This window comes from Ylistrum balloti, unplaced genomic scaffold (assembly GCF_031769215.1).
Source record: "Ylistrum balloti isolate Yb309-2 unplaced genomic scaffold, AGI_CSIRO_Ybal_v1 Utg370450, whole genome shotgun sequence".
Lineage (NCBI taxonomy): Eukaryota > Metazoa > Mollusca > Bivalvia > Pectinida > Pectinidae > Ylistrum > Ylistrum balloti.
This window is the reverse complement of record NW_026782299.1, coordinates 243,628-255,414: the sequence shown is the minus strand read 5'-3', so window position 1 is coordinate 255,414 and position 11,787 is coordinate 243,628. Positions and strand designations below refer to the sequence as shown.

Genomic DNA, 11,787 nt, shown 5'->3' with positions numbered 1-11,787 from the left:
GTCACCACTTTGCACAGGTTTTACTAATCAAGCATTTACATGACCGAGATAAACAAATAATAATTCTTTAATATACAGCATTTTTCAAGCGCTTCAGTGACATTGTAAAATGGCCTTGTCTAGAGCACAGGATATATGTGATGGACTGCAGGGAGTTTGGTGTGTTTTCAGTTTTATATTTTCTTTTAGATTTGGATAGCTGAGAAGTAGTAATCATCTTCACACAACTTCAAAGTCCTCAAGTGAGTGCACTCTTTTGGGTCAGACATATGTGTAATCATGTAATATACAGATGAGATTCACTTCAGGGGGTTAATTTTGAAATAATAACAGGTTTGACAGGTTGCAAGCCTTTTGTACCCCGAGATGCCCATACTCGTTTCTAAGCAAGGCTTGGACTAAAATGTCAACCACTTCCTTTGATACAATGACCAGAAGATATCATTAGCATTTGGGACATCTCTGAAGAATTTAGGAAACCAAAACTTTTTTCTTTAAATCTCAAAATGAATTCTTTTTAACTTGCATTGACTGCTTTAAAAAGTAAGCATTGATAGATAAACTTCATGTTAAACTAAATGAAAATAGAATGCTATAAAATAGAAAATATTCATACATTTATTGGACAAAGTTGAATTAAGATGATTGAAATGATGTAAACAATGTTATACTTTATATCAAATCGCTGACATACATCTAAATACACCTTCAATAAACCATAGTTTCAATCTCATTTACCCCCTTACAAAATTGTAAAAAAAGTATGATGTTGAGTAAGAAATAGCATGATAAAAATTTATCAATGAATATTTACATTTTACATTATAACACAACAACAAAACACAAACAATACATTGATATCCTTGAGATGAACTACTGGTAATGACTAACTACATGTACTGTCCAAAAAATTAAATATCCTCAGCTGATAAATCTCCCCTTCAGTCTACAGATTTCTCTCTTCTGGGTTTTTAAACTCCATTCCAAGGTAATCAAAGATATCTTCTTCAGAAGATACAGGAAGAGGTTCTCCTGGAGTACCTGTCAAATCATCACATTTACAATTAGTACATCACATCAAAATCACTGCTACATTTTCATAAGTCTTACACAAGTCAACAAGATTCTGTTTCTTTTCTGTTGTATACAGTGCACAACCAAAAACACAAACAAGCAGGAATTTGAAAAAAATATAATAACAAAGGTTTTAATCCATGTACTGATATCCTCCATGAGGTAAAATACCTACAATACAGAATCTGTACCCCTGAACAATAAGACAGTACAGAATATGTACCCCTGAACAATACTTACCTTAGCTGTACTACCAAGAGGCCTCAGACAGTACAGAATATGTACCCCTGAACAATACTTATCTTACCTGTACTACCAAGAGGCCTCAGACAGTACAGAATATGTACACCTGAACAATACTTATCTTACCTGTACTACCAAGAGACGTCAGACAGTACAGAATGTGTACCCCTGAACAATACTTATCTTAGCTGTACTACCAAGAGACGTCAGACAGTACAGAATGTGTACCCCTGAACAATACTTATCTTAGCTGTACTACCAAGAGGCCTCAGACAGCACAGAATATGTACTCCTGAACAATACTTATCTTACCTGTACTACCAAGTGGCCTCAAACAGTACAGAATATGTACCCCTGAACAATACTTATCTTACCTGTACTACCAAGAGGCCTCAGACAGTACAGAATATGTACTCCTGAACAATACTTATCTTACCTGTACTACCAAGAGGCCTCAGACAGTACAGAATATGTACACCTGAACAATACGTATCTTACCTGTACTACCAAGAGGCCTCAGACAGTACAGAATATGTACTCCTGAACAATACTTATCTTACCTGTACTACCAAGTGGCCTCAAACAGTACAGAATATGTACTCCTGAACAATACTTATCTTACCTGTACTACCAAGAGGCCTCAGACAGTACAGAATATGTACTCCTGAACAATACTTATCTTACCTGTACTACCAAGTGGCCTCAGACAGTACAGAATATGTACTCCTGAACAATACGTATCTTACCTGTACTACCAAGAGGCCTCAGACAGTACAGAATATGTACCCCTGAACAATACTTATCTTAGCTGTACTACCAAGAGGCCTCAGACAGTACAGAATATGTACACCTGAACAATACTTATCTTACCTGTACTACCAAGAGGCCTCAGACAGTACAGAATGTGTACACCTGAACAATACTTATCTTACCTGTACTACCAAGTGGCCTCAAACAGTATTCGTTGAGAGTGAAGCCCTGCTCTAATGCATGTGCTCTCATATTTTTGTTGAACTGGTCACTGCCAGTGAAGTAGATCAATGCACAGTAGTACTGATCATTTGGTATTAACCTGTCAACAGAAAATTTACATATTAACTGACGTTTGTAAATTATCAGAGAACAATTGAACTGTGATCAAGTTTTGAAATTAAGAGCTAGGTGCTTCCAAAGATCACAATTTTGGATCTTGTGAAATTAAAATCTTAATTGCCTCCCTTGTACCACATCTAGAACCTGAATACCACTAGTACTGACAAAGTGTACATGTGACAGGATCAATATTAATGTTTTCTAAACATTCTTGTATTCCTAATTATCCTGTTATATATATTATCTTTACATATATATTATAGCATCCTATTGTTCTGTTAAGGTCATGTCAGTATTGTAAAGTTTGGTAAGTGGTCAGTTTTGTCCTGCCACACATATACTATACAAACTATCCAAGATCTCTCCAGAAATAGTCATCAATCTTACTCTTTATACACTTATTGAGATCTATGATCCAAAGAAAGAAGTATGCTTTGCCAGAATTGCTACTGTATAAAGTGGTTTAAATGTATCAATCAACTTAAAAGTCTATTGAAAGGAACAAAATGGTGGAAGTCATGTAACAGACAAGATATCAATCTGAAGACAAGGTGCCATATGATATACTGACCTGATATCAATCCGTTGGAAGGCTCGGTCTTTCTGGCTGTCGGTGTCCCCAAGCTGGCACACACCCTAATAAATACAAGCATTGGTGGTAATGACTTGATGATTTTAGGTCATGTGCATCTAAACATTGAATATGATAATGTCTATATACTAAATACAACCTTTTTTTGTTAATTTCCATCTGATTACTGTAAAAAGTTTAAAAAGTAGTCAATAATTTAATAACTTATGGCTTTTTATAATCCAGCTGAAATCAAGTTCCATGTTCAATTGTCGATCTACACAGTACAAACTGTTAGACCCAAAAACAAAACAAACATCATTTATCTTATGATTACAAAGATTATTAAATTAAAGATAACTAATTTATTCTATTAGAAAACTGTTTGATAGTGCAATATTCAGTTGCATGGAAAATGAAATAAGAAAATAAAAACTTGTAAATATTAATACCATGAACTTAACATCTCCCAATGAAAGTCTGTCTGTCACAAGTCCACAAGCTTCCAGCTTTTCCACTACCTGGGCTAACAACTTGGGCTGTTAATGGGTAGATAAGACACATAAATGATACATATGTTTCAAATGAGAATATTTTATCAAAAATCAAGGCCAGAGTGACCTTCAATTATCACTGTACTATGTGAAAAATACACAGAGTATATAACACTTTTTCCACAGCTATAACTCGTATTTAATTGACTTTTTAAAGATGACATGGACTTTTTTTTTAAAAGAAAATATGCAGATATCCTGGACTGCTTGGTTGCATTAACTACGTACCTTTTTCCCAGATATCCTGGACTGCTTGGTTGCATTAACTACGTACCTTTTTCCCAGATATCCTGGACTGCTTGGTTGCATTAACTACGTACCTTTTTCCCAGATATCCTGGACTGCTTGGTTGCATTAACTACGTACCTTTTTCCCAGATATCCTGGACTGCTTGGTTGCATTAACTACGTACCTTTTTCCCAGATATCCTGGACTGCTTGGTTGCATTAACTACGTACCTTTTTCCCAGATATCCTGGACTGCTTGGTTGCATTAACTTCGTACCTTTTTCCCAGATATCCTGGACTGCTTGGTTGCATTAACTACGTACCTTTTTCCCAGATATCCTGGACTGCTTGGTTGCATTAACTACGTACCTTTTTCCCAGATATCCTGGACTGCTTGGTTGCATTAACTACGTACCTTTTTCCCAGATATCCTGGACTGCTTGGTTGCATTAACTACGTACCTTTTTCCCAGATATCCTGGACTGCTTGGTTGCATTAACTACGTACCTTTTTCCCAGATTCTGAAGTGAATGAAGGATGAGTCATCAAAATATCTATATCACCACTGGATGCTGCACCTGCACACAAAGGGAAGTAACCCCCAGGTTTAAATACAATCCGACACAATACTAAAATACATTTATCAATAACATCAAAAGCTTTTATAATAGAGATTGTTCCAATCTCTTTCAATGACTCTTGAACCACTTCCAATATTCAATTTATTACTTTTTTTTCCAAACATGTTAACCCTACATAAAATGTATAAAGATTATTGTTAAATGATATAATACAATTATCATCACAAAGGAAAGATGAAGTTACTCGGAGAAAAGTAAGGATACAATACCTCGACGGAAACTGCCACATACATCACATGTGTATTCACTGTCCAGTTGTTTTATCTCCTTAACAGCAACATCCTAGGGGTGAGAAACTTTACTATAAGTACTTAGGTTTATATTAGAATGTCTGAGTGATGAAAAGTATTTTTTATCATTATTTCATTTACACATGTATATCTATGTCAAATTGGATTATTTTGTTTACAATTTTTAAGAGATGCTTAATTTGTAATTAAAAGAAGAAACAAGATAAAACAACAATTATACCAATACAAAAGTTTGCCGATATACAGCAACTGTTTGATCTGAATGTTGAGTTATGTCTTTAACTCTCATGCCCTTTTGAGAAATGATAGTCCTGGATCATGCCTACCATACAATAAACTCAGGAAAATCTCCTTCTAGTATAGTACTCTTATGAGTTTCATATTTCTGTTACAATCATTGAACCATTCTTTATTTCTCATACATCTTAGGTATGCATGACAATACATCAAAACTAAATTTAACAGAAGATATACAGAATAATGGGATAGTATTTGGGAGTACATGGAGGTGTTCATGGGCCTAATAAAATCAGCTTTACTTTGTTAAATACAAGAGGGAAGTTGTAAAGTACAGAATAGGGGCTCTCTCAGCAGAAACACAGGAGGATGCTGTGAATACCGATGTGGGACTTTCATGCCAGAGACATACAGGAGAGTGAAGTGAAGTACATGATGTGGGACTCCCATACCATAGACATACAGGAAAGTGTTGTAAAATACAGAATATGGGACTTTCTCGCCAGATACACTGGAGGGTACCAGAGAGATACAGGATGTGAGGCTTATACCAGATATATAGGAGGTTTCCGTGAAATACAGGATATAGGGCTCCCTCACCAGATACACTGGATGGTACCAGAGAGATACAGGATGTGAGGCATATACCAGATATACAGAAGGGTATTGTGATAAACAGAATGTAGGGCTCTCATAAGAAAGATAATGATCAGTGAATGAGAGACTTTCTCAATATGTATACTAAAGGGCACTGTGGGACTCTCATACCAGAGACATACAGGAGGGTGTTGTGAAATACAGGATGTGGGACTCTCATACCAGAGACATACAGGAGGGTGTTGTGAAATACAGGATGTGGGACACTCATACCAGAGACATACAGGAGGGTGTTGTGAAATACAGGATGTGGGACTCTCATACCAGAGACATACAGGAGGGTGTTGTGAAATACAGGATGTGGGACTCTCATACCAGAGACATACAGGAGGGTGTTGTGAAATACAGGATGTGGGACTCTCATACCAGAGACATACAGGAGGGTGTTGTGAAATACAGGATGTGGGACTTTCATACCAGAGAAATACAGGAGAGTGTTGCGAAATACAGGATGTGGGACTCTCATACCAGAGACATACAGGAGGGTGTTGTGAAATACAGGATGTGTGACTATTCCACCAGAATATACATGAAGGGCTTTCTCATCAGAGTATACAAGAGAGTGTTGAGAAGTTCAAGATAGATATATATGAGAGGACTCCTAAATTCGTTTACAACACCAAAAGTCAACAATAAAAAAACTTTTACCCTTAATTGAATGACTTCATGTCTGGGAATTCTTTTTTCAAAATCTTCATAATATCTGAAAAAGAAAAAAAGAAAATGACTGAACACAAAATCTGTAGCGTGGTCGTCACAAATACATACAGAAATCTGCCTAATTAGTACACAGATTTTATCTTACAAATAAGACTTAAACCAACAGGCAGCAAAGCTTTTTAATAAACTTATACACTTTCCAACATCTCTGCCTATTTTGACCATAATTTATATCTCCTTTGTTGAGTACAACATGTACAGAAAGTGCAGAATTACATTTGGTATACTTACAGTAAAGCATAATAATCCCATGTACACCTTATTTCAGGAGAAATATCAACAAGTGTTATTTCCTAAACCTATTATTCTCCTCTATTTAATTTGATATAATGTGCCCACCCCCATCCAAACCCTTTCGATTCTAGCAAAACAACTAAGTACATGTAATATCTGTTCAACTGTTTAATGACCACACTAGCTGAGGACTGGAATATCACACTCACTTGAGACCAATCTGCTGGTGATGATTGAGTTTGTCGGTATGCTTCCGTAGATCTGAAATATAACCCCAAACAATACAATGATTCATTATATAAACACTGTGAAGAATATATATGTAACTATTCTGTTTGAATTTGAGAATGAATAACTCTTGTTATCTCATATTCTGATATATGAAATATTAACATTTAGTTTTGTAGTAATGATACACCTTCCACTCTCTTGTCCTGCTTTGCAACATGGTCTATGTCTGGACCTGTCCTTGAACACATACCTGTGTCCAGGTGTTCACCCAGGTATGACATGAAAGGGATGTCAGCAGGTACTTAAATCATCTTCCAATTAATACGTTGGGCATATAATGAAGGGACCATCCAATTGATTTGTTACTAGTTTGTTTATCTAAGACCTGTTTGGTTTCACAAACTTTCAATATCCTTTTGTATTTAAGAAGCCGAGTTTTCACTAGTTTTATAATACCCCTAAGCAACAAAGGGTGCCATCACTATTGAAATAACATTGGTTATAAAAATGTCATATCATAAGAGACTTCCATTGTGATAACGCCAGTTAGTAGCGGCTAACAGGTGCAATAGCAGAATTTTTCTATTTTGGTTTCCAAAGATTATCGAACATCACAGGAAAATGTGTGAGGAGGTAATCATGCTTATTTGTAGCCTAATGCACTTGGCTACAACTACATAAATTGATTCAGAGTACTACCCAGGTGATATCTAAGTCAATATATTGAGACCTGCAAAATATTGTTGCCGGTGATCATTAATGTTACTTTAGCAGATGTACAATATTAATTCTGAAAAGTCATTCCTACCTTCCACGGTCATAATGCCCTCCTGTACTAGTTTCTGGGCTGCAGCAGGCCTGTGAAGGTAAGAACATTGATATATACATACTTCTGTGGTCACAACAAATGAAATTGGATGACTCACATTTACTGCTGTTATAAAACAATAAACCAACATCACATATGATTGGAGAGGTATATATATGAATAATTAGAAATAATTAAAGTTTGTCTCATGAGAAACCTATGTGAAGTGAAAGCTAGTTCAAAATACTTCAATGTCCTACAAACATTTGTACATGTGATGTTGAGACTCTTTAAATGTAGATCAAGTTATATATGTATAATATAATCAATGTTCATTTTATACAATTTATGTAGCGAGACATAGTCATACATCATCATGGTCTCTATAATGCCAGAGATAGGTTACAAATAGGCAGTGTTTACCCTATACCAGTCACTTTAGTTAAGGCATTGATGGCCACACTGGTGTCATCGGCTCGGATCTGCAAAATTATAAATATCAATCAGGTTTTCATTGGGGATAGAATTTAGAGTTCTATCGTACTTTTGTAAAAGAAATCAATATTTTCAGTCGTAATCACTCAGAGATATATTGTACTGACATTAAGTACATCAATTAGAGAATTTTTTGTAAGTTAATAGTATGAAGATATGTTGTATAACATACTTTCTGTGCATCAATTATGCTTCTCTAGGGGGCAGTGTTTTTTAAGAAACTTCAGAAAAAATGTACATAAAAAAACCCACCCATTCTCTTCACTGGTTGTATAGATTTGAAACATTTCATACTTAAATCAATAAGCACATATCAATGTCTATTTCTCACAAGTTCTCAACGAAACTGGTAAAAGTACTTGTCCGCTCATCATGACAAGTGGATTTGATAGATGGATATCAATTTTCATTAGCAACTAGTCTGTCAGACGAGTAGATTACTTTCATGTATTTCCATGTATTAATGCAATAAAAATGTCTTGCCAAAGCATTCCCTTTGCTGAATCAATTATTTCAAAAAAGCTGAGCCCTAACATCTGATATAAGTGTGTACAGCTGTTAAATCATTTTGTGACAGAAAGAATATCATCTAAAGGTCGCTATATATTGGCTGATCAATAGTTCTTATTTCTGGCTATTCAATAGCTATGATCACTATCTGATCAACAGCTCTGATCACTCGCTATTCAATATTCAAAGGTCTGACCACTGGCTGATCAAAGATCTGACCACTTGCTGATCAAAGGTCTGACCATTGACTGATCAAAGGTCCGACCACTGGCTGATCAAAGGTCTGACCACTGGCTGACAAAAGGTCTGACCACTGGCTGATCAAATGTCTGACCACTGGCTGATCAAAGGCTCTTACCATTTGTTGATTAAATGCCCTGATCAATGGCCGAGTGCTAGCTCTAGACCTGATCACTAGATATTCAAAAGCTCTGATCAGCAGTGATGTGTAAACCTGGTGTAAAATACCTTTTCTAACTTGACAAGCTTTCCTGTTCGTACAAATTCATCAATCTTTTTTGAAATTTTATCTCCAATTCCATCCTGAAAAAAAGTTTGAAAACAAATTATGGAAGCATTCATATATGTTTTCTTCATTGAGATACTCAGGTATTGCTTTGCTATAATTTGCTACATTTTCAGAAAGAGACCTTTGAGTGAAATTACTCATCATCCTGGCAAAAGAAATGATTTGTGGTGGTTTTTTAAACTGCAATTATTGCTAAATGTTGATGTTGCTGAATATAAAAAATCTGAACGGCATAGATTGTTGCTGAGAAAATACAGAAATCTAAAACTGCAAATGTTAGGATAACAGTATTGCAACTTATCTAGTTCTTGTAGTTGTAACTCATTTATTTAGTGATAGGTGTCTGACACAACCTTGGTCCTTGAATTTATTGAAGAATGAAAGAAATGTTGACTGCTCTGATTAGTGTTTTCATGCTGCATACATACATACTGATTAGCTTGATGCTTACCAGCTTTTTTGCCTCTTCTCCAGTGTTGATGCGGACTGGATGCTTAGCTAGAACACCTGCTGCTTTCCTGTAGGCATTGTATTTGTGCATCGCACGATTGACATTCTTTTCATAGTTTGCCAATTCTGTAAAAGTAAATGGAAATTATATGTATATGTTCATTGCCTGATACACGTTGACAGTGAGACGGCATATAATCACAATATATCCATGCAAATTTGAAAATACAGTAGAATTAAATCCCATTATCACAATTCTAAATCAAAAGCTACATTTCAAGCATGACAAATTCATTGATTGACACGACTGAAAGACTTCAAATTTGTAAACAATAGGCCATAACCATATTTTGCATGACTTGCATGGGTCTCAAGGTAGCCAAGGAGAATATGTTGTGACAATCATTGCTAGCTTTGTCAACATTTATTTGTTTTGGGCTCATGATGTGAGCTCATGGCATTTGATAAATAAACCCTAAATCAATTGGAGAAAAGGAACAGGAGACTTATATGTGTACTTTACCAGCTGTATTCAGCAATAGGAATTTACGTTCACAAATAATATATACAAATATGAACAAGACTGAAGCTTACAATACAACAAAGAACATTGTGTAAAATATAGGAGTTGAGAGTAAAAAACACGTCTGCATAATTAAATTCAACTACAATTAAAGTGTAACTTTGTGACAATATCAATAGCATGAAAATTTACACCTGGGAGAGGCACAATCACTGTACCTTACCTTTATTTCAAACCCATTAGTAAACTAAAACCGTTATCGTTTTATAGAATTACAATCGTTTTCCATAGACATAGATGTCGTATATAATTATACTCCGACTCGCCTACTAGCACCTTATTACCAAATACAAAAGCTTTCTTCGTGATTGTTTGTGTTACAGTGAAAAAGGAGCGAGTCCGCTGCGAAAGAAGTTGGTATATGGGGAGGGTTAGTCGAACTGTTGTCAGTAAGCTTTTGAAGGAGGGGAGATAATCTCTTTCGGCTTGGATAATTGATGATATCCGAATCTTGATATTTTCAACGTTAAAGTACCCATCAAAAAGTCGCAGAATTCCGAGTTGACATTGTCTGAAGTTGGAGCTTTCCTCTTACTCATAGCGACAACCGGATTTACCCTCAGCGGAAGGCAAACCTTAGAGAACACAAATGTACAAGCCCAGCCACGATGTGCAGACGCTAGCATTTGTTTATTATGAGTGAACTACTTCCGGTTCAATCAAACCAAAGAAGACAACGGAACACGGATTCATGTCCTGTTGCAGTAATACGCCAATTTGATAAAACGAGGGCAAAATTTGAACAAAAGAAAGATTAATACGGAGACCTCTGAGAAGGAAAATAAGACAACTAATAAAAGAAAATAATAGAAATAATAATAACCAATTTATTAAATAAATGAATCTGTTGAATAATATTCTCGCCTCCTACACTTGGACAATCCAAAAAAATAATGTTACATATACAAGTGACGCAACCCAAATTGGAACACTTTTTGAAAAAAATTCTAAAAAACAAAAAAAAAAAAAACAAAAAACAAAAAAAAGAAAGAAAAAGAAATCAAGAAGTGTTTTAATTTTGCTTTTTTCTTGACATTTCACGAACATATTTCTTCTGCTTTCATTTCATGCTTTGGTTACTTGTCAGCAGCGCGCGTCTATAAAATAACACAGAAAGGCATGCAAGGTTCAGCAATGCGTTTCAACAGATACAGGTATCCAAGATGAACACTTCTTATATTCAGTTTTTATTTACAGAAATAAATGACACAGTCTTTAACATATTTCTTCACTTTATAACTTTTTCATTAATCTCAGACATTTATCTATCAAAAATTTCAATTTTATAAACACTTATCATTATTTAAAAACATGATGAAATATTTGTTATGTTGCATGGCACCATTTCCCAAAGTGCACTTATTATCTTTTTTTTTTCAATTTCAAATAGATATGATAAGCAAAGAATAGTTATATTCACTTGTATTAGAAAATATGAATTCTGCGTCATGTCAAATTAATTTATGAATACCTCGTTTCTTGTGTAGTTATATTCACTTGTACATGTATTGCAAAATATAAATTCTGCGTCAAGTATTTGAGAATTGATCCATTTAGGGTAGCGTCACGTTCCCAAATGAGAGTAAGATTAATAACAACAGAACCTATGGCAAGCCGTTTTAACATATAATCCTTTTTTCTCTTAAAGTATAAACCATTAAATTTGTTCACTTAAGTGAT

At 35.1% G+C, this 11,787-nt stretch overlaps 1 protein-coding gene across 1 annotated transcript; it reads right to left on the bottom strand.

Annotated features, from left to right (window-relative positions):
- Positions 1–600: 600 nt before the first annotated feature.
- On the bottom strand, positions 601–10,689 carry LOC132555018 (DNA polymerase beta-like). Its single transcript, XM_060219350.1, has 13 exons — positions 10,583–10,689; positions 9,526–9,650; positions 9,014–9,088; positions 7,964–8,022; positions 7,541–7,590; positions 6,711–6,762; positions 6,196–6,250; positions 4,612–4,684; positions 4,269–4,339; positions 3,433–3,519; positions 2,981–3,045; positions 2,250–2,389; positions 601–1,041 (listed from the first exon to the last, which is right to left on the bottom strand). The coding sequence occupies exons 1-13, from the start codon at positions 10,644–10,646 to the stop codon at positions 947–949; spliced, it is 1,011 nt and encodes a 336-aa protein (XP_060075333.1). The 5' UTR covers positions 10,647–10,689; the 3' UTR covers positions 601–946.
- Positions 10,690–11,787: the final 1,098 nt, after the last annotated feature.

Bases quoted from the DNA above. Each gene is read 5' to 3' on its own strand.
- LOC132555018 (XM_060219350.1), bottom strand. From the start codon at position 10,646: ATGAGTAAGAGGAAAGCTCCAACTTCAGACAATGTCAACTCGGAATTC. The intron at 7,591-7,963 runs GTAAACACTGCC...TTACCTTCACAG, and splicing joins ACTAAAGTGACTGGTATAGG to GCCTGCTGCAGCCCAGAAAC. The intron at 1,042-2,249 runs GTAAGATAAGTA...ATGATTTGACAG, and splicing joins GAGGCCACTTGGTAGTACAG to GTACTCCAGGAGAACCTCTT.